The following is a 24,073-nucleotide window of genomic DNA, read 5'->3' as shown; positions in this document are numbered from 1 at the left end:
GTCACAGCTCTGAAGGTGTTAGCAGTGTTTTGACTGTTTCTCTGTCTGGGGTAATTGATGTGCCACACGGCGCTGCGGTTCTGCCGTAATATGAGGGCTCTTTTCTCAGACAGGCTCTTTTTAAGGCTCATCTTTTAAAGTGAGTTTGGTGTAATCCCATAGAACTGAATGGAGGATTAATATTTCTCTTTCATGCATGAAATGAGAGAGGACCCCTCTGTAGACCTCCACCCCCCCACGGTCTCTCTCTCTCTCTCACTCTCTCCCTTTCCCTCCCTCCTTCCCTCCCTCCCCATCTCTTCCTTTCTTTCTCTCCTCTTTTCTTTCCCTTCCCCTCTATCTTTCACTTTCTCACTCTTGCTCTTTTTACTCTTTCTCTGTCTATCTCACCCTCATTTTTAGTGTCTTTCTCTCTCTCTCTAATCTTTATTTCAGTCACTCATTCGTACTCTCTCACACTCTCTCCTTCTCTTTTTCTCCTTCTCTCTGCTTCTTATTTTACTTTCTCTTATTCTTTTGTCACTCTTTCTTTCCCCTGCTCTTTTTTTTGCTCTCTCTCTACTCCTCTCGCTCCTTCTCCTCTATTTTTATTTCTCCCCTCTCTGTTAATTTTTCCTTTCTTTTCATCTCTATCACTTTCACTTCCTTTCTCTGTCTCTCCCTCGTCTTTTCTTTTTCTTTCTCTTTCTATCATTATCTTGCTCTTTCTCTCTCTGTCTCTGTCTCTGTCTCTCTCTCTCTCTCTCTCTCTCTCTGTCTATTGCTATCTCTTTCTGTTGCTATCTCTCCCTATCTCTCCATCGCTATCTATCTATCTCTCTATCATTATCTCTCTCTCACATCCCCATCTTTTTCTCTTTCTCTCTCTCCCTCTCTCTCTCTCTCTCTCTCTCTCTCTCTCTCTCACATCCCCATCTCTCTCTTTTCCTCTCATTTTATTTGTATTTCATGCCCTCACTCTTGCTGTCTAATCTTTCGTTCATTCTCTAACTCCATTCCTCTCACTCCTCACTCTCTCCTTCTCTCTGCTTCTTATTTTCCTTTCTCTCTTGTTCTCTCCTTCACCCTCTCCTTCTTTTGCTCCCTCTCTCTTTCTCCCTCTCTCTCAGTATTTTAGGCGTCTGTGTTGCTCTGTTTTCTCTCCATGTCTAATAAAGTCAGTATACTGTAGTGACTGGCTGAGCTCAGGAGGCGTGGCCATGCGAGCGGTCATGCAGGGAGGCTCATGGTCGGTGCACACCCTCCTAAAAAGCAATTATCGTTGTTGCTAATGTCCCTGCTTGTTAGTTTAAAGGCTTGTGGGTGTTGTGTTGGGGCTGGTTATGGCGAGGGTGAAGCCCGTGGCTGGTGCTGACCGCCCTCATCAGGGCCTTTGTGCCTGGTGTTTGACGCCGCGGTGTAAACCCTGTGACTCTGGCGGTGGCGTGGACGTGTTTTTCACGCTCATTCTTCTGGCTAACGAGGATCTGCTGTGCCGTTTGTGGTGAATCGGGCTCTTTCTGGTTTAGTTGCAGCAGCAGCTCCGTTATGAATTGCACTGACGTGAATAGACTCAACACGCCGACAGATCGACAGGCTGTGAAAGCCGCGTCGTGTTGGTTCTCCTGATCAGGCAGCGCTCTGACAATCAGCGCTAGGAAATCATTACAGTGCTTTTGTTCACGGCTGCTTTGCTCGTCATTTTCAAATCCGAATTGATATCCCCCGTCCTCGCGTTTGCTGTTTCTGCTGATGGAATAACAAAAAAAGGGAAATGAATTTGAGCTGCGGAGCTCTCGTTTGCAGATGAAAAAGCGCTCTGGCATCATCAGAGGCCCATTAACGAGATGAAAGCAGCTCAGAGACTCTGCGCTTTTAAAGTTGAAGACTTTTCTGAATATTCGTTCTGTGTTTTAACGTCTTTCCACCGCTGGTTTGAAATGTCTGACAATTGTAATGCTTTGTGATTCATATCCCATCAGTGAAGGTGTTTTGTTTTGCGCTGTAATACTAGTTAAGAAATAATTGGGTCGTCGAGTGAATATTAAAGAGGTTTTGCGATGAGTAAATGGAAGAAAATAGCGTTTAACCTTTTAAACTTTAAGTGTCTGTGTGTGTGTAACCACTTTAAAGTACCTACACATCTCCAGAGAGCAGGTACTACTTGGGTAGAGGGTCAATCTCAGCACTGCAGTAACACTGATGTGGTGGTGGAGTGTTAGTGTGTGTTGTGCTGGTACGAGTGGATCAGACACAGCAGTGCTGCTGGAGTTTTTAAACACTGTGTCCACTCACTGTCCACTCTATTAGACACTCCTACCTTGTCGGTCCACCTTGTAGATGTAAAGTCAGAGACGACAGCTCATCTGCTGCTGCACAGTTTGTGCTGGTCATCCTCTAGTCCTTCATCAGTGGTCACAGGACGCTGTCGGCTGGATATTTTTGGTTGGTGGACTGTTCTCAGTCCAGCAGCGACACTGAGGCGTTTAAAAACTCCAGCAGCACTGCTGTGTCTGATCCACTCGCACCAGCACAACACACACTAACACACCACCACCACCACGTCAGTGTTACTGCAGTGCTGAGAATGACCCACCACCCAAATAGTACCTGCTCTGTGAGGGTCCATGGGGGTCCTGACCACTGAAGAACAGGGTAACAGAGTATCAGAGAAACAGATGGACTACAGTCTGTAACTGTAGAACAGTGGACAGTGGACAGTGAAGTTTTAACGTCAGTAATGATTTGTGTATTTATCAGGAATATATATCCCAAAATTTCACCCCACCACTGAAGTGTTCTCAGCATTTAAATCAAAAACCTCTACTCTCAGTGCGGATGCACAGTCAGCATGTTTACAGCGTATTTCCATTTTGGCTGGAGTGTCCAGGTTAATGTGTGTCCAGATATCTTGGATGTGTTGTTTTGAAATGGAGCACCGTGGCTCAGAGCTTGACTCGACTAAAAGGTCTGACTGAGGGAAGATTTAATGACAGTCCATCAGAAGATAATAACAGCTATAAAATCACCGGCATCATCAGGAGCGGCAAAAACAAGCTTGTAAGCAGTGAGACGTTATTAACCTCCTGAACTCGTGGCTTATTATTCGGTTATTAGTCTCCCATTATTCAGTAATGACCATAAATTATTCAGTAATCAGTATGGAAAGCTGTCCTAAGAAAGATGGATCTTTAAGGGTTCTTTAGCAAATCGCATTTATTGTGAAATCACATCTACACAGGGGGGGCGAAGGTGGGTGAAGATCTAAGGTGCGTAGCCCCCTTGTAATGCTTAAATACAGAAAATAAATATGAAATTAAAAAGACTATTTATATATATATATATATAATCACCTTTCCAATGTTCAGTTTTAATGCAGTAATATAAGTCATGAAGGGTTCTTTAGTAAAGAAAAGAGTTCTATAGAGACCCAAGAACACCATTTGCTCGCTTAAATGGTTCTGCGCATGGCGAAATAGTTCTTCAGATTGATGGAGTGTGTGTTGCATATGTTTCTATATAGAACCTCAGAACCATTTTTGAAAAAAGGTTCTAAACAGCACCAAACAAGCAAGTCCAGCGAGAGCAGCAGTGTCTGCATGTTCCAGCCAACGAGTACAAAAGTCATAAACACTGACTGGCCACTTCATTATGTCCACCTCCTTGTTTCTACGCTCACTGTCCAGTTTATCAGCTCCACTTACTGTATAGCTCCACTCTGTAGTTCTACAGTTACAGACTGTAGTCCATCTGTTTCTCTGATACTCTGTTACCCTGTTCTTCAGTGGTCAGGACCCCCATGGACCCTCACAGAGCAGGTACTGTTTGGGTGGTGGGTCATTCTCAGCACTGCAGTAACACTGACGTGGTGGTGGTGTGTTAGTGTGTGTTGTGCTGGTCTGAGTGGATCAGACACAGCAGTGCTGCTGGAGTTTTTAAACGCTGTGTCCACTCACTGTCCACTCTATTAGACACTCCTACCTTGTCGGTCCACCTTGTAGATGTAAAGTCAGAGACGACAGCTCATCTGCTGCTGCACAGTTTGTGTTGGTCATCCTCTAGTCCTTCATCATGGGCCACAGGGTGCTGATCCACTCTCACCAGCGCAATGCACACCAACACACCACCACCGTGTATATGTAACCTCACTGGACAGAACCTTGTATCTCCAAAATGCTAAAAAAAAAATGTGTGTGTGTGTGTGTGTGTGTGTGTGTGTGTGTGTGTGTGTGTGTGTGTGTGTGTGTGCTGAAGCTGAAAGGGGGATGGCTTCCACAACAGGATAATGATCCTAAACACACATTAAAATCCACAATGAAGTACCTCAAGCTGAAGGTTTTGCCATGACCCTCACATGTTTTCAAGTTTGCTGACCTAAATCATCAGAATGCTGTGGATAGACCTCAAAAGAACCGTGCATTCTAGATGGACAAGCATTTTCCAGAACTGGATGACTGGGAAGAAAATCCCCCTAACAAGAACCGAAGACTCTTGACTGGCTACAACAAGCACTTACAAGCTGTGACACGTCAAGCTGTGACGTCAAAGGAGTCCTGACCACTCAGCACGCTCAGGCTTTTGCTTAAGGCCCTTTTTATTTTCAAACTAAAAAAGATAGAAATAAAATGTAATCTTGCTTTAAGTCATAAAGGAATGTGTCCTCTTCATGCTTTTTTGGACATCAGGTCATTTTTTACTCGCTTATCTCGACAGGGCTGCCTAAACCTTTGTATGCCATGTTTTATTTTTTCAGACAGGTCCCGTCTTGTACGGGTTTCATTGGCTGCTCATTACTACGAGTATTCAATACTAGATATTTCTCACTACCTTGAAGGCTCTGCATGGTCTGGCACCTCCATATGAGCTCAGCTCCTTCATCCTTACATCCCTTCACTTAAACTCCGGTCTTCTGGCTCTGGGTTGTTGGTCGTCCCCCAGATTACAAGGTCCTCTTGGGGTCGCAGGTCCTTTAGCGCTACGGCCACTAAGCTCTGGATCTCCTTGTCCCAACACATTTGCGACTGCTCATCCATCTCCTCTTTAAAACGCACTGAAAACTTACCTCTTCACCCGGCGCTGCTCTTCTGCCTCAACTTCACTGCCTTACTGTGTTATTTTAACCACTTCCGTCCAGTTCGTTTCTATGGTTTTATCGTCTTTCTATGGTTTTATCGTCTTTGCCTATTGCCATCTATATTTTGCTTTTCCTTTGGATCTTCTGTGGGAAAAAAACAGGATTTGACTGCTTATTATAAATTTTGACTTATTATTATTATTATTATTATTATTATTATTATTATTATAATACAAGGTTTTGTTCAGACAGCAATTATATAGACGTATATAGGTTTTGTTGTTATAGCGAGAGAACCCTGATGTAAGAAAACACAAGAAGAATATGAAATTATTATTTTTATTATACTGATAAGACAGAGATGCCGTGGTGCACTAGGGAATATTACATAGCATGACAAATATCATTAATTGCTAATCAGGTCAGTTTGCTGCTTAAAGTCCAGGACAGACAATAAACACAGTGAAACAGATGACCATATCCACAGCGATTAAACACAGCCAAGGTAATAAAAAGGTCCATTCAGAGCTTGAAGACAGCATTTTTAAAGTCAGCGTCACTGTCGTTTTTCTAAAAACTGGTTTTAGTGTCAGGTTGACTTTAACGGCCCACTTGTTGGTTCTCTGTACAGGTGAGCCTGTGGAGGCGGAGCTTTGTGAAGAGAATCCGCCCCCTTCAGAGGTACCCTGTGAGATGGCCTGCCCTGGGGACTGTGTGGTCAGCTCCTGGTCTGATTGGTCCTCCTGCTCTCACTCCTGCACCAATAAGAACGCAGAAGGCAGACAGAGCCGCATGCGAACCATCCTGGCCTTACCTGGGGAAGGTAACACTCTGTCACTCACTCACTCGCTCACTCGCTCACTCGCTCACTCGCTCACTCACTCACTCACTCACTCACTCACTCACTCACTCACTCACTCACTCACTCACTCCCATGCCTCCCACCCACCCTCAATCACCCAATCACCCAACCACCTACCCACCCTCAATCACCCAACCACCCACCCTCAATCACCCAATCACCCAACCACCTACCCACCCTCAATCACCCAATCACCCAACCACCTACCCACCCTCAATCACCCAATCACCCAACCACCTACCCACCCTCAATCACCCAATCACCCAACCACCTACCCACCCTCAATCACCCAACCACCCACCCTCAATCACCCAATCACCCAACCACCTACCCACCCTCAATCACCCAATCACCCAACCACCTACCCACCCTCAATCACCCAACCACCCACCCTCAATCACCCAATCACCCAACCACCCAACCACCTACCCACCCTCAATCACCCAATCACCCAACCACCCTCAATCACCCAACCACCCAACCACCCTCAATCACCCAACCACCTACCCACCCTCAATCACCCAACCACCCAACCACCCTCAATCACCCAATCACCCAACCACCCTCAATCACCCAACCACCTACCCACCCTCAATCACCCAACCACCTACCCACCCTCAATCACCCAACCACCCTCAATCACCCAACCACCCAACCACCCTCAATCACCCAATCATCCACCCACCCGCACTCACCCGCCCACCCACCCACACTCACGTTACTTAAATGTTACTTTTGTAAAGTTAAACCAACATTTTTTTAGTGATGGAGTCAAATACAGTTAATCTGCATGAACTGCACAATGAACATTAAAATATATCTCAGTATAAAAACTCCTCCCACCACTATCGCTTACCCATCCCCCCTCACGCTCTCTCTTTTTCATTTCCCATGGTCCCCCAGTGCTGAAAAATGGAAATTTGTTCCAGCCTCGTATTCTCCATGCAGTCCGCCGAACCTTATTAGTCACACAATCCCTTATTAATATTCACGCAATCTGTGCAGGATTCATTATTGTGCATTGTGGGCCACTTAACGGAGCTGAATGTCAATACAATGTCATTGACTTCAAGGGCAGCTGGTGTTGGAATCGGTTTTAATTATAGAAAACGTAGAGGCATAAATAAATCCCACCCTGCAGGTCACAGCCTTTTACATCATTCATTACAGACGTGCTGAGTTTAGTCGTGAAAAGAACTCCCGGTGCTAATACTTCTACTTATCAGTGATCAGTCCACTTTTGAAGGAACCCTGACTGTACACCCTTGAAAATGATGGTTCTGTAAGGGTTCTGTAGTAAAGAACATGGCCCAATATAGCACCAAAGATGGTCCTTCTATGTTCAGTAAATGTTGAAATCTGACTGAACTGGACTTCAGTAAACAGCATATGGCACCGAGTCACGGTGCAGGTTAGACGTCATGATGTTCTGGACCTGGAAATTTTCTCTAACTGGACCTTATTAAATCTTAATTAAAGACCCCTGATCTAGGTCAAGCTGGAAAGTTAAGAGTTTGAGAATTCTGAGTACGTTTTACCTCATAAAGTGGCTTGTGTGTGTGTGTGTGTGTGTGTGTGTGTGTGTGTGTGTGTGTGTGTGTGTGTGTGTATATGCATCTAGCACAATTTCAGACTGTAACAGAATTAGTCCTTCTCCCTTCTGTCATTATTCATTACTTTAGTTCTGTGCTACTTTGTATCAAATGATTTCACTATATTAGCAGGTAATTACGCTTGTTTTACTGAAAGCATAAGTTCAGAAATAAGAACACTATTCTTACAAAAATCTCAAAACGAGGAATATTTGATGTATAGACTAGATTTAAGAAGATTTGCTGAGACACCTTTTCGTGCAGTGTAAACAGCCGCTCAGGAGCCTCAGCTCCAGGGCACGCTTCAGGTGCTAGGCGCTTACCTAGAACCCCACAATCACTAAATCCACCCCTGTTAAATATATATTTAGCAATTATATAAGTATCAACAAGCTATTAGCTATAAATTACATCACTGTTATTTAGGGCCTGTAATTATAAAGAGTGCAGGAATAATGAATATGAAATTACAGCGTGTTATTGTGTTATTTTTACTGGGTTAAGGGGAATGATTGAATCGAGGGCTTTGCTTCAATGGAAAAGTCTCTAGGCTGTAATTGAATTAATTGCTTCCTCTTTTCTCTCTCTCTCTCCCTCTCTCCCTCCCTCAGGAGGTAAAGCCTGTCCTCCTGCCCCGGCTCTGGAGCAGTGGAGATCCTGTAATGATCATCCCTGTATCATTTTCTACTGGGAAACCTCCTCCTGGGGGCCGTGCACCGAGGATTTGGCCACCGCTGTGAACAGCAGCGGCTACTGGAATGAAACGTCCACCTGCACAGTCGGAGTACAAACACGCAAAGTGACCTGCATGAAGACGAACTCAGGAGCAGTCGTCCCTAAAAGGTACCCTAGTCCTTAAATATCACTGTCCATTCATTGAAATTTCATTTTGTTTATCTACAGAGCTGAGCAGAAGTTGGAGACCACCCTTCGTTTGTTTAAGTTGAAGTCAAAACAGCCATTAAGTGCAAGTTATTCACTGTTCAGGAGATGTTTCTAAGGAGATTAGACGTAATGTAGTCCACTTGCATGAATTCAAAAAGAAAATAAGTGGAAGAGTTTCCAGAACAGGAGCTCAAAAACTGATTAAAAGCTCCAGAGAAGATGGGGCTCCTAACAACCACCTGGAAGAGCTGGTCGACCCCAAAACTGCCCCCATCAGATAAACAGCACTGAAAGCTTTGATCTCTGAGAGAGGAGAAGATCAAGCTGCTTCAGATCTGAAAACATCCACAGGTGTTTCTGTCCATCCTTCCACTGTGAGAAGACCACTCAGCGCTGTGGGTCTGAAAGGACCTGTAGCTGATCAAGAAGAACCTCACTGAGAAAAGGAGACGGACACAGCAAACAAAGAAGCTGAATGATGGACTGACCACCCCAGAGTCCAGACCTCAGCACCACTGAATGGGTTTGATTAGTTCAGGAAATCAACCAGCTTCTCAGACTGAGCTTTGGAGGCGTGTCTGCAGGTTCTTTGAGGAGCTGAAAGTGAGGCTCCTGAGAAGAACGGAAGCTGGAATGAAGGGAGAGACGGACTCACTGAACACTGAACACAGCTGAGAGGAGATTTAGTTGATGAGGCTTCGTCATTATTTGGTAAATAATTTGCTTTGAATGGAAATGAAGTAGAGTGTGGTCTCTGAATTGTATGTGGTAATATCTCACTGATTAAGAATTTTATTGACAATTTGAATTTGAATAAATTAGTGGATTTATGGAGTAATGCTGTGGAATTTTCTGTTACATAGTTATTTCTCTGTTTTTGAAAAACGAGGCTAAAAAATGAGTAACTTGTTCTTAATGGCTATTCTGACTATATGAACTATGGGTGGTCTCTGACTTGTGCACAATACTTAACACAATATTTTATAAATAAATAAATACGTGTTAGAAAAATGTAAAGCTATATATTATTGTGTTAATAAATAAATGCTATATATTTCCAATAATGCATAAAAACATTTTTAAAGCAGGACACTATTGTCTTGTTTTTATTAAAATATATTAATATATATATATATATTCTAAACATTTATTTTATTGATTTTATTCAAGGTATATCTATTTCTTTTTTACATTTTCATGTTATTTATTTCTCAAGTTATTAATAGAATAATTTAAAAAAATACTTTAAAAATAATTTTAAAATTCTTTTTAAAAATCTTAACATTTACTCGTGCTTTAAACAAGATTACATGATTTTATTAGTCATTTTTTTTCATCGTTACTCGTATTTTTCTGCGAGGTTTTCTTTCCAGGCTGTGTTGGAATAGCTGCTGTATTTCAGGCGCCTCCACATTTCTTGTTTATGAAGATTATTGATATCCTGCTTCATTATAGTTAATCAGGTCATTGATAGGCAGACAGCTGTGCCGAGAAATCTCAAGGAAAAGCAGAAAAAATAAAAATACGGTGAACGATGAGCCGCCAGACTCGTAAACATACACGTCGAGCACTGGCTGGATACCCAGCTTCAGATTATGCCTTAACTTGGACTGAGAAGGATTTTCATTGGTGAATCACTGTCCTCACAGCGGTTTGGTCCCAGACGGAATGAATCCGTACGCAGGACTCTGGCTGTATGTGTAATTAAATTAACACGTCTCGGTGATGTTCAGCAGAGTTCCTCTTTCTTTCTGCTGTGTTTGGACTGTGTAGCTTCACTTGAGAAAATCTCCTGGATCTTAAGTCTTGACGGCCTCTGCGAGGAAGGGATAATCTACAGCGAGGGCCTGGGTGTTGCAGATATAAGTCCTGACAGGGCGGAGAAAAACATCCCCGGGGATATTGAACGCTCTGAAGTCCGGTATAAAACACCCTGTTCTGCTCAGATCCTTCATTAAGCACGGAGTGGATACGCCGTGTTTGTCCGACTGAGCCGTTCGTGTAGGTGTGTTCCTGGACTCCTAAGCTTTGTCTGAGTTGCGTTTTGGTTTATGGGGTCATCTGGGCTTTATGGGTTTCTTTTGATGGCCTTGTTGGCATTTACACTTGCAGAAACGCATTTTCAGACATAAAAGTCAGCCGAGCACGACGCGTCTGCCGCTGCACTCGCTCACCCAATGATGCGTTTATTGCAAATAATGATCCCACTTTAATGACTCTTCAGCTCCGTCCTTACTCACCCTAAAAAGACCCACCACTACAGCGCCAGACGTCTTCTACCTTTTAATAGGTGCTATTGTCTGACTGTGCCCTGAAACCATGGCCGATTGGTGATAGTATAGTAGCGGGGGGCTTGCTGGCAAGTGAATGAGGGTCTGTGCTGTGAATACTGACCGAGAAGCTGCTGCGAAATAAAAAGTGGATCCTCTCAGTCGATATCAGTGGTACCTTTTCTCCATTAGTCTGGTTCAGCTACGTTATGTAGAAGCACAACACAAGAGCCTGGTTCAACCTGAAAAACAAACACACCTGAGGTTCTGCTCAGAGGCCTCGGTTCGGTAGTTCTTGGTGTGGTTTGGCAGTTTGTAGTATGGTTTGGTGGTATTTGCTATGGTTTGGCAGTTTGTAGTATGGTTTGGTGGTATTTGCTATGGTTTGGCAGTTTGTAGTATGGTTTGGTGGTATTTGCTATGGTTTGGCAGTTTGTAGTATGGTTTGGTGGTATTTGCTATGGTTTGGCAGTTTGTAGTATGGTTTGGTGGTATTTGCTATGGTTTGGCAGTTTGTAGTATGGTTTGGTGGTATTTGCTATGGTTTGGCAGTTTGTGGTGTGGTTTGGTGGTATTTGCTATGGTTTGGCAGTTTGTGGTGTGGTTTGATGGTATTTGCTATGGTTTGGCAGTTTGTAGTATGGTTTGGTGGTATTTGCTGTGGTTTGGCAGTTTGTGGTGTGGTTTGGTGGTATTTGCTATGGTTTGGCAGTTTGTGGTGTGGTTTGGTGGTATTTGCTATGGTTTGGCAGTTTGTAGTATGGTTTGGTGGTATTTGCTATGGTTTGGCAGTTTGTAGTATGGTTTGGTGGTATTTGCTATGGTTTGGCAGTTTGTGGTGTGGTTTGATGGTATTTGCTGTGGTTTGGCAGTTTGTGGTGTGGTTTGGTGGTATTTGCTATGGTTTGGCAGTTTGTAGTATGGTTTGGTGGTATTTGCTATGGTTTGGCAGTTTGTGGTGTGGTTTGGTGGTATTTGCTATGGTTTGGCAGTTTGTAGTATGGTTTGGTGGTATTTGCTATGGTTTGGCAGTTTGTAGTATGGTTTGGTGGTATTTGCTATGGTTTGGCAGTTTGTAGTATGGTTTGGTGGTATTTGCTATGGTTTGGCAGTTTGTAGTATGGTTTGGTGGTATTTGCTGTGGTTTGGCAGTTTGTGGTGTGGTTTGGTGGTATTTGCTGTGGTTTGGCAGTTTGTGGTGTGGTTTGGTGGTATTTGCTATGGTTTGGCAGTTTGTGGTGTGGTTTGGTGGTATTTGCTATGGTTTGGCAGTTTGTAGTATGGTTTGGTGGTATTTGCTATGGTTTGGCAGTTTGTGGTGTGGTTTGGTGGTATTTGCTATGGTTTGGCAGTTTGTAGTATGGTTTGGTGGTATTTGCTATGGTTTGGCAGTTTGTAGTGTGGTTTGGTGGTATTTGCTATGGTTTGGCAGTTTGTAGTATGGTTTGGTGGTATTTGCTATGGTTTGGCAGTTTGTGGTGTGGTTTGGTGGTATTTGCTATGGTTTGGCAGTTTGTGGTATGGTTTGGTGGTATTTGCTATGGTTTGGCAGTTTGTGGTGTGGTTTGGTGGTATTTGCTATGGTTTGGCAGTTTGTAGTATGGTTTGGTGGTATTTGCTATGGTTTGGCAGTTTGTGGTGTGGTTTGGTGGTATTTGCTATGGTTTGGCAGTTTGTGGTGTGGTTTGATGGTATTTGCTATGGTTTGGCAGTTTGTAGTATGGTTTGGTGGTATTTGCTGTGGTTTGGCAGTTTGTGGTGTGGTTTGGTGGTATTTGCTATGGTTTGGCAGTTTGTGGTGTGGTTTGGTGGTATTTGCTATGGTTTGGCAGTTTGTAGTATGGTTTGGTGGTATTTGCTATGGTTTGGCAGTTTGTAGTATGGTTTGGTGGTATTTGCTATGGTTTGGCAGTTTGTGGTGTGGTTTGATGGTATTTGCTGTGGTTTGGCAGTTTGTGGTGTGGTTTGGTGGTATTTGCTATGGTTTGGCAGTTTGTAGTATGGTTTGGTGGTATTTGCTATGGTTTGGCAGTTTGTGGTGTGGTTTGGTGGTATTTGCTATGGTTTGGCAGTTTGTAGTATGGTTTGGTGGTATTTGCTATGGTTTGGCAGTTTGTAGTATGGTTTGGTGGTATTTGCTATGGTTTGGCAGTTTGTAGTATGGTTTGGTGGTATTTGCTATGGTTTGGCAGTTTGTAGTATGGTTTGGTGGTATTTGCTATGGTTTGGCAGTTTGTGGTGTGGTTTGGTGGTATTTGCTATGGTTTGGCAGTTTGTGGTGTGGTTTGGTGGTATTTGCTATGGTTTGGCAGTTTGTGGTATGGTTTGGTGGTATTTGCTATGGTTTGGCAGTTTGTAGTATGGTTTGGTGGTATTTGCTATGGTTTGGCAGTTTGTGGTGTGGTTTGGTGGTATTTGCTATGGTTTGGCAGTTTGTAGTATGGTTTGGTGGTATTTGCTATGGTTTGGCAGTTTGTAGTATGGTTTGGTGGTATTTGCTGTGGTTTGGCAGTTTGTGGTGTGGTTTGGTGGTATTTGCTGTGGTTTGGCAGTTTGTAGTATGGTTTGGTGGTATTTGCTATGGTTTGGCAGTTTGTAGTATGGTTTGGTGGTATTTGCTATGGTTTGGCAGTTTGTAGTATGGTTTGGTGATATTTGCTATGGTTTGGCAGTTTGTAGTATGGTTTGGTGGTATTTGCTATGGTTTGGCAGTTTGTAGTATGGTTTGGTGGTATTTGCTATGGTTTGGCAGTTTGTGGTGTGGTTTGGTGGTATTTGCTATGGTTTGGCAGTTTGTAGTATGGTTTGGTGGTATTTGCTATGGTTTGGCAGTTTGTGGTGTGGTTTGGTGGTATTTGCTATGGTTTGGCAGTTTGTAGTATGGTTTGGTGGTATTTGCTGTGGTTTGGCAGTTTGTAGTATGGTTTGGTGGTATTTGCTATGGTTTGGCAGTTTGTAGTATGGTTTGGTGGTATTTGCTATGGTTTGGCAGTTTGTGGTGTGGTTTGATGGTATTTGCTATGGTTTGGCAGTTTGTGGTGTGGTTTGGTGGTATTTGCTATGGTTTGGCAGTTTGTGGTGGGGTTTGGTGGTATTTGCTGTGGTTTGGCAGTTTGTAGTATGGTTTGGTGGTATTTGCTATGGTTTGGCAGTTTGTGGTGTGGTTTGGTGGTATTTGCTGTGGTTTGGCAGTTTGTAGTGTGGTTTGGTGGTATTTGCTGTGGTTTGGCAGTTTGTGGTGTGGTTTGGTGGTATTTGCTATGGTTTGGCAGTTTGTGGTGTGGTTTGATGGTATTTGCTGTGGTTTGGCAGTTTGTAGTATGGTTTGGTGGTATTTGCTATGGTTTGGCAGTTTGTGGTGTGGTTTGGTGGTATTTGCTATGGTTTGGCAGTTTGTAGTATGGTTTGGTGGTATTTGCTATGGTTTGGCAGTTTGTAGTATGGTTTGGTGGTATTTGCTATGGTTTGGCAGTTTGTAGTATGGTTTGGTGATATTTGCTATGGTTTGGCAGTTTGTAGTATGGTTTGGTGGTATTTGCTATGGTTTGGCAGTTTGTAGTATGGTTTGGTGGTATTTGCTATGGTTTGGCAGTTTGTGGTGTGGTTTGGTGGTATTTGCTATGGTTTGGCAGTTTGTGGTGTGGTTTGATGGTATTTGCTATGGTTTGGCAGTTTGTGGTGTGGTTTGGTGGTATTTGCTATGGTTTGGCAGTTTGTGGTGGGGTTTGGTGGTATTTGCTGTGGTTTGGCAGTTTGTAGTATGGTTTGGTGGTATTTGCTGTGGTTTGGCAGTTTGTAGTATGGTTTGGTGGTATTTGCTATGGTTTGGCAGTTTGTGGTGTGGTTTGGTGGTATTTGCTATGGTTTGGCAGTTTGTAGTATGGTTTGGTGGTATTTGCTGTGGTTTGGCAGTTTGTAGTGTGGTTTGGTGGTATTTGCTATGGTTTGGCAGTTTGTGGTGTGGTTTGGTGGTATTTGCTATGGTTTGGCAGTTTGTAGTATGGTTTGGTGGTATTTGCTGTGGTTTGGCAGTTTGTAGTGTGGTTTGGTGGTATTTGCTATGGTTTGGCAGTTTGTGGTGTGGTTTGGTGGTATTTGCTATGGTTTGGCAGTTTGTAGTATGGTTTGGTGGTATTTGCTATGGTTTGGCAGTTTGTAGTATGGTTTGGTGGTATTTGCTGTGGTTTGGCAGTTTGTGGTGTGGTTTGGTGGTATTTGCTATGGTTTGGCAGTGTGTAGTATGGTTTGGTGGTATTTGCTATGGTTTGGCAGTTTGTAGTATGGTTTGGTGGTATTTGCTATGGTTTGGCAGTTTGTAGTATGGTTTGGTGGTATTTGCTATGGTTTGGCAGTTTGTGGTATGGTTTGGTGGTATTTGCTGTGGTTTGGCAGTTTGTAGTGTGGTTTGGTGGTATTTGCTATGGTTTGGCAGTTTGTAGTGTGGTTTGGTGGTATTTGCTATGGTTTGGCAGTTTGTAGTATGGTTTGGTGGTATTTGCTATGGTTTGGCAGTTTGTAGTATGGTTTGGTGGTATTTGCTATGGTTTGGCAGTTTGTAGTATGGTTTGGTGGTATTTGCTATGGTTTGGCAGTTTGTGGTGTGGTTTGGTGGTATTTGCTATGGTTTGGCAGTTTGTGGTGTGGTTTGGTGGTATTTGCTATGGTTTGGCAGTTTGTAGTATGGTTTGGTGGTATTTGCTATGGTTTGGCAGTTTGTGGTGTGGTTTGGTGGTATTTGCTATGGTTTGGCAGTTTGTAGTATGGTTTGGTGGTATTTGCTATGGTTTGGCAGTTTGTGGTGTGGTTTGGTGGTATTTGCTATGGTTTGGCAATTTGTGGTGTGGTTTGGTGGTATTTGCTATGGTTTGGCAGTTTATAGTATGGTTTGGTGGTATTTGCTATGGTTTGGCAGTTTGTGGTGTGGTTTGGTGGTATTTGCTATGGTTTGGCAGTTTGTGGTGTGGTTTGGTGGTATTTGCTATGGTTTGGCAGTTTGTAGTATGGTTTGGTGGTATTTGCTATGGTTTGGCAGTTTGTAGTATGGTTTGGTGGTATTTGCTATGGTTTGGCAGTTTGTGGTGTGGTTTGGTGGTATTTGCTGTGGTTTGGCAGTTTGTAGTATGGTTTGGTGGTATTTGCTATGGTTTGGCAGTTTGTAGTATGGTTTGGTGGTATTTGCTATGGTTTGGCAGTTTGTAGTATGGTTTGGTGGTATTTGCTATGGTTTGGCAGTTTGTGGTGTGGTTTGGTGGTATTTGCTATGGTTTGGCAGTTTGTAGTATGGTTTGGTGGTATTTGCTATGGTTTGGCAGTTTGTAGTATGGTTTGGTGGTATTTGCTGTGGTTTGGCAGTTTGTAGTATGGTTTGGTGGTATTTGCTATGGTTTGGCAGTTTGTAGTATGGTTTGGTGGTATTTGCTATGGTTTGGCAGTTTGTAGTATGGTTTGGTGGTATTTGCTATGGTTTGGCAGTTTGTAGTATGGTTTGGTGGTATTTGCTATGGTTTGGCAGTTTGTAGTATGGTTTGGTGGTATTTGCTATGGTTTGGCAGTTTGTGGTGTGGTTTGGTGGTATTTGCTATGGTTTGGCAGTTTGTGGTATGGTTTGGTGGTATTTGCTATGGTTTGGCAGTTTGTAGTATGGTTTGGTGGTATTTGCTGTGGTTTGGCAGTTTGTAGTATGGTTTGGTGGTATGTGCTATGGTTTGACAGTTTGTAGTATGGTTTGGTGGTATTTGCTGTGGTTTGGCAGTTTGTAGTATGGTTTGGTGGTATTTGCTATGGTTTGGCAGTTTGTAGTATGGTTTGGTGGTATTTGCTATGGTTTGGCAGTTTGTAGTATGGTTTGGTGGTATTTGCTATGGTTTGGCAGTTTGTAGTATGGTTTGGTGGTATTTGCTGTGGTTTGGCAGTTTGTGGTGTGGTTTGGTGGTATTTCCTATGGTTTGGCAGTTTGTGTTATGGTTCGGTGGTATTTGCTATGGTTTGGCAGTTTGTAGTATGGTTTGATGGTATTTGCTGTGGTTTGGCAGATTGTGGTATGGTTTGGTGGTATTTGCTATGGTTTGGCAGTTTGTGGTGTGGTTTGGTGGTATTTGCTATGGTTTGACAGTTTGTAGTATGGTTTGGTGGTATTTGCTATGGTTTGGCAGTTTGTGGTGTGGTTTGGTGGTATTTGCTGTGGTTTGGCAGTTTGTGGTGTGGTTTGATGGTATTTGCTGTGGTTTGGCAGTTTGTAGTATGGTTTGGTGGTATTTGCTATGGTTTGGCAGTTTGTAGTATGGTTTGGTGATATTTGCTGTGGTTTGGCAGATTGTAGTATGGTTTGGTGGTATTTGCTATGGTTTGGCAGTTTGTAGTGTGGTTTGGTGGTATTTGCTGTGGTTTGGCAGTTTGTAGTGTGGTTTGGTGGTATTTGCTGTGGTTTGGCAGTTTGTGGTGTGGTTTGGTGGTATTTGCTATGGTTTGGCATTTTGTGGTGTGGTTTGGTGGTATTTGCTATGGTTTGGCAGTTTGTAGTATGGTTTGGTGGTATTTGCTATGGTTTGGCAGTTTGTAGTATGGTTTGGTGGTATTTGCTATGGTTTGGCAGTTTGTAGTGTGGTTTGGTGGTATTTGCTATGGTTTGGCAGTTTGTAGTATGGTTTGGTGGTATTTGCTATGGTTTGGCAGTTTGTAGTGTGGTTTGGTGGTATTTGCTATGGTTTGGCAGTTTGTGGTGTGGTTTGGTGGTATTTGCTGTGGTTTGGCAGTTTGTGGTGTGGTTTGGTGGTATTTGCTATGGTTTGGCAGTTTGTGGTGTGGTTTGGTGGTATTTGCTATGGTTTGGCAGTTTGTAGTATGGTTTGGTGGTATTTGCTATGGTTTGGCAGTTTGTAGTATGGTTTGGTGGTATTTGCTATGGTTTGGCAGTTTGTAGTATGGTTTGGTGATATTTGCTATGGTTTGGCAGTTTGTAGTATGGTTTGGTGGTATTTGCTATGGTTTGGCAGTTTGTAGTATGGTTTGGTGGTATTTGCTATGGTTTGGCAGTTTGTAGTATGGTTTCTTGTTATTTTAATTGTTTTATGCAATAAAGTGAGCACTGTCTTTAGAAGTACAATGAGTACCATCCTTTTCTAATTCTATCCTATCCTTTGTGCTTCCAATCACTGGTCACTTTATCAGATACCCCTTTTTATAGGTGCTCTATATAGGGATAAACCTACAGACTGTAGTCCATCTGTTGCTGCTTGATTCATCAGTTTTCCTCTACCTTATTTATCACTGGTCAGTTTCTGACCACAGGACTTCTGTTTTCCATATAGTATGTGTGTGATGGCCTTCAGTGGACTACTATCAGGTGTCACGTCTAGGTTGAGAGTGGCCCACCACCCAAAAATATCCATACAGAAGCAGCTCTGTGGTCAGAAACTGACCAGTGATGGCCAGAGGACGGTTAACACAGACAGCATTAGTTTGTGCCCCAGTCTTTCTAACGATTTCCTTTAAACAGTTGTGTAAACAGTCCTGAAAGCCCTTTCCCTCATTAAAGTTTGGCTACACTTGTAACATCTGTACTTTTTAATGGTAATTGATGTCTGCAGTCCAGCACTGTCAGTTAGCCCTGCCTGGTCACTGTAGATTTGTATGGCAGTCCAGTACAGTAAACACTTGAGATGTTTGAGGAGTAAAGAGAAAATCAAATCTCTGACCCTTACTGATGATAAGAGCACTCTAACTGTCTGCAAATTCTGTCCAGCTGCCGGTACAGGGCTCCCAGGCTGGTGCCGGGTATCAGAATGCTTGGAGCTGCAGCCATTCCCAAATTCCCTGAGATAAATATGTGCTGTTATACAAGCTGCTCACTGACTACTTTAAGTTATATCCAAGTTTCATTACAACAGAGTCATCCCATGAAAAGATATAATGAAATATTTGCAGAAATGTGAGGGGCGCACTCACTTTTGTTAGATACTGTATATACTATATATATATATATTGCTGTTATTAGAACAAAACCTTGTATCTCCAAAATGGTAACTTTACAGGAGATGGAAAAAACTACTTTACTGTCAATGTAAGTCAATGGAACCAGAATTTTTTCCAAGTCATTTTGAGCTGCTTATTTTGGTCCGTTCATCATGAAATTTACACTCAATGTAAAGAGCAACAGGCACTTTCAAATTACGTCAAAAACTGAAAAACAACAAAAAGGAACTTGTTCACACATTTTACTAAGTTGTAGCCATGCGTTAGGATCTCGTTCCTACACATTAATACATTGTGGCCATGCAATATTTTTGTGTGTATGGGCGTCTCCAGCAGGGCGTCAAACACGGCACAACCACTCTGTAGCCTAACGCTGTGCTCAGTCACTTCATACGGCTGGTGTTGTGCTGAATTCTGAGTCTTCTTGTGTCGTGAGGACAGTTCGCGTTCCTGATTCTCTGTGTTCACACGTCACTAGTCCTAGATTACACTGATGATTTGTGCTGTTGCTGTTTGTAAACATGTGCCGTCTGTTCAGAAACTTAGACTAAACAGCTGTTCTTGAAATCACAAGCGTAAACTGTGGCGTCCAAATGCCTGACACTCCGAACACGAAGTGGGTCACGAGTTCATCAGCTGTTCAGCGAGTCTGACCGCCGCGGTCAACTGGTTTAGAGCTTTATAATCAGACTTGAGAACCAGACTTGAGAACCAACTCAACAAACTCGAGAAAGACTCGCGACTCGACTTTGACTTGAGCCCAACTGACTCTGACTCAGACTTGAATCTAATGACTCGGACAGGCTTGAGACCCAAACTGAGAAAAGTGTGGAGAGTCTGGCTGAAGGCAGGAATCTACACGGCTGCTTAGTTTTCCTGTGCATGGGTTTGTTTCCTGTCCTAAATCTGATGAATGACGGCATCCTCAAATCCCTCTTACTATCCTCTGTAAGCTGGACAAGCGAAGCTTCAGAAGGCAGAGCTCAGCGCTTAAACTCTTACTGGAGAAACTGACCAGGTGAACCAAGCACAGCGTCTGTCTGACCGATTTGAACAGCTTCTGCAGGTAAAATGAACTTTACGTTCACCACGAGCCTGAATTTGACTTATTTGCCAGCTGTGTATCCAAATTTGACATTCCACCTTAAATAGTGCAGTGATATTCTGGCGCCCGAATGCTGCACCATTTAAGGTGGAATGGAAGTTCACCTTCATCTTTCACCATCATTTTGCTGTCTTTTCGATAAACTTTGTTCAGCTCGGTCATTTTGCTTTCTGTCGTCGTCTGAATTCAATTCAAACTAGCACTTATATCTATACGTCTGTATAGCCAAGTTAGTTGTTATATTTTAATCCTTTGCTCTTAAAAATCATAAATAATTATCTTCAAATAAAATTTATACAATATTTTATATTTAATATAATACATTTACATTTCCAGCGTTTAGCAGACGCTCTTATCCAGAGTGACTTACAGAAAGAGCTCAGTCTGTCTAGAGAAAGTGTCTCTGCTGGTTACCAGTAGGTTAGAGAGAAAGTCCTGAGCTCAGATACTGATAGAAACACAGTCACTGTAGATACAGAGAGAAACAGAGTTAAACACAGAGCAGTGCAACACAACACACTACAACACACTACAACACACTACAACACACTACAACACACTACAATACACTACAACGCACTACAATACACTACAACGCACTACAATACACTACAATACAACACAACACAACACACTGCACTACAATACACTACACTATACTACACTACACTACAACACACTACAACACACTAGACTACAATACAACACAACACACTACACTACGATACACTACAACACACTACAATACACTACAATACACTACACTACACTACACTACAACACACTACAATACACTGCAATACACTACACTACAATACACTACACTACAATACAATACAACACACTACACTACACTGTACTACACTATACTACAACACACTACAACACACTACAATACACTACACTACAATACAATACAATACAATACACTACAATACAATACACTACAACACACTACAGTACATTACACTACAATACAATACAACACACTACACTACAATACAATACACTATAATACAGTAAACTACAATACACGGTGCAATACAATAAAACTATAATATATAAGTGCAGCAAAATAATATGAACTTGAAGATTTAGACTTGGGACTCGACTTGAGACTCGCAAGTACTGACTCGGGACTTGAGACTTGAGCGTCCTGACGTGGGGCTCAAGTGTTGAGACTCGAGACTCACTTGTTACTCGCACCTTAGTGACTTGCTCCTGCCTCTGGCTCACGGTAAAGGCCCAGTCCCAGCCTTATTTTTACCCCTACGTCTTGTTTCCGAGTGTTGCCCCTTGACAGTTTGTCCACTGCCCTGTAGCTTCCTCCTGAGCTACAGGGCAGTGGTTGAGATCTTCCCTCTGAAATGAGACCCTCAAATAAAAGAGCATCACTTCATTAACAGCTACTAGCGCCGCTCTGTAGGCGAGCCTGAGCTCAGCTCCTCACGGCTGGGCTTTACTAGCTACCGGGACATCAGCTACTACTAGCGATTTTTATGCATGCTATGAAGAGAAGGACCATAATACCCTGAAACAACTAAGATCAAACTGTGGTTTTTGTCCGTTTTAACAGAGAAAATTCTCACATTTGTGGGTTTCTTTGGTCTCTTGTGCTCCGTCTTGCCGGCTTTTCTTTTTTTTTCCCCTCAACACTCAGCTTGGAGAGTCATGTGGCCCCAACACTTCACCCCACCCCTCTATCTCATGAGAAATCAGGAGACCCTACCCCTAGACGAGAACATGCAAAACAGAGGGGTAAAGGCTGAGTGGTAGGGACAAGGGGGGAACCTGGATTTGGCCTTGGTCATATCGTGTACTGAACCACAGCGACAGGTCTGTATCACATTAGTGAAGAGCTGGAAGCAAATGGATTTACAGAAACGATTTGGGTGACTATTGACTTGTAGTGTTGACCCCGTCAGCCTCACCGCTCCAGTGGTAAAATGAAGACGTTTGAACACCAAACGTGTCTTAGCTGATCAGCTAAACTCAAGGATAAGTTTGACTTTTTCCAAACAGTTCTTCTCAAATTCATCATTTTCTTAAAAGCACTACTAGTAGTTAATGCCTGGTTTATTTCTGTGCTTTGCAAAGGACTGAGGCAACTGGATGATGATGATGGCATGCAGTTAGCACCATGCATGATAAGCTTCCATTACTTGCTTCAGGGCCAGTCAAACACATTTGGGGAAAATTGGTGTGATTATATGTCAGACGTCATTTTGAGTTTATACACAACCAACAAGCAATGCGCTTAATGGTGGATCTGATGTCACACGATTGCTGTAAAACACTGTCAGGTTAGCGGAGGCCAGCAGCGTCAGAGCTTGTTGAAACCTTCAGCACGACACTTTACCCCAAGGTGCCGTAATCCCAAACCCCGTCCGCTGAGGCGATGCATGTGAATGAGAGCACGTTCGGAATCCATGCTTGCATGTAAAGTAAGACTTTCCCTTCGAGCTGGATCCCTCCATGATAAATGCCTCCTATTGGAATTAGAGAGGTGCTCTGGGTGAGAGAAAATCCTTTATTGAATTGTGCAGAGAGTATATTGTCCTGTGCATCGGGGAATGTGACTCATAAATAATGCAGCCGTTTATCCATTTCAAGCTTAATATATTATTGACGTAGTCATCAAGTGAGTTTATGAGCAGATGTAATTCACCGGCCTTGCGTTTTAAGGCCTGAACGCTCATTTCAGGAGGACTTTGGTGAGTAGTTTGAGGGTGCGGCGTAGATGGATTTGCCTGCATGCTATTACTCATCCAGCTAAACATTTAGGCCCCCTTTTGATGCACAGGCCTGATAAACCTTCTGAGGTACGGACCTGCCATCTCAGAGGCTGATGAACATTATCGATGCACCACTGTAGTAAGTGATGCAGAAAGCAGAAAACACATTCTTGGAGGCACATCATGGGTTTTGCATGTGCACAGTGTGTAGAATGAGTGGCTGTGGATGTGCTTGTGTGTATATTTGAGGAATTGATTGGTGAGATCTGCTCAAACTGCAAGACAATTGACCGAAATTTCTGGCATTCACCTGATTGTCCAGCTCATTTCGGGCAGTTATTGGGGCATCACTAGCCTCCTCACACTCACACAGCAGCCAAACGAAGGCTCATGAAGCTAAAATCAAGGCTGTACGTTACTGTGATCTGACCACAGTGAAGGGTGTTGTTAGGCACGACGTGAAGTGGAGTAAAACTCCCTTCCCCGTGATAAAATCACTGTAATGCACAAACTCCGAGTGCTTTTGTAAAATAGCAGCCAGCATAAAATATGATAAAATACACGACTTTTCAGAAAATAAATTATTATTAATAATAATTGACATAAATAAGAATTCCAACAAGAAACTTTCTTCTCTTAGAGTATGGTGTCGTTACCAAGCAGCAACAGACCGCTGAACGAGAAGAACGTGCCGTCACCCATCGCTGTGTAATGCAGTCATTTCATGAATTTTTAAGTGTTTTGTCGTATAACAATGAACATATTAAGATTAAGTGACCCTTATTAGTCCCACAACGGGGAAATTTCACCTCCGCATTGAACCCATCTGTGAAGTGAAACACCACATACACACTAGTGAGCACACACACACACTAGGGGGCAGTGAGCACACTTGCCCGGAGTGGTGGGCAGCCCTATCCACGGCGCCCAGGGAGCAGTTGGGGGTTAGGTGTCTTGCTTGAGGACACCTCAATCATGGACTGTCGGCTCTGGAGATCGAACCGCCGACCTTCCGGTCACGAGGCTGGTTCCCTGACCTCCAGCCCACGACTGTGATGTGATGTCACAGCACTGTTTAACGCAAAAACCTTCGCTTTATAAGTGTCATATAGTCACGAAATCACCACCATGAGTCTTATTTAGCAGCGGCGCCCTCTTCGTACACTGGGCCCAAATCTCCACTGGCTCCCTGTTCCCTACATAGTGCACGACATGGGAGTTTAAATACTGGATCCTGCAGCCCAACAGTGAACGATATAGCTAAGAAAGCCATTTGTGACACATCTGTACTCGATCATGTACATGGCCAGGACACTATTTAGGGAATATGGAGGGATTTGGGATTTGGGATTCATGCTGGGTTTGACGTGACTTCTGACTGAAACACGGACATTTGAACCGTGTAAGTTACGCGATATTAATCTGCCTACAAGCACAGCCACACTTGAGCTGCTAAATTCTGCTGTTTTATTGGCTCTCCATCAAAATATCTGCATATCACTGCTGTCAGAATAAAACCTCGTATCTCCAAAATGGTAATTTTACAGGAGAAGGAAAAAACCTGCTTTACTTTATTGTGAGTCAGTGGAGCCAGACTTTT

The 24,073-nt window shown here is 43.1% G+C and overlaps 1 protein-coding gene across 1 annotated transcript in view; it reads left to right on the top strand.

Annotated features, from left to right (window-relative positions):
• Positions 1-24,073, top strand: part of thsd7ba (thrombospondin, type I, domain containing 7Ba) — a 527,193-nt gene that overhangs the window by 337,513 nt on the left and 165,607 nt on the right. Inside the window, exons 11-12 of the mRNA XM_037539668.1 lie at positions 5,685-5,876; positions 8,119-8,350. Coding sequence (XP_037395565.1) covers positions 5,685-5,876; positions 8,119-8,350 — 424 coding nt within the window. The remainder of the gene's footprint in view (positions 1-5,684; positions 5,877-8,118; positions 8,351-24,073) is intronic.

This window comes from Pygocentrus nattereri, chromosome 6 (assembly GCF_015220715.1).
Source record: "Pygocentrus nattereri isolate fPygNat1 chromosome 6, fPygNat1.pri, whole genome shotgun sequence".
NCBI lineage: Eukaryota > Metazoa > Chordata > Actinopteri > Characiformes > Serrasalmidae > Pygocentrus > Pygocentrus nattereri.
This window is presented reverse-complemented; position numbering and strand designations above follow the sequence as displayed.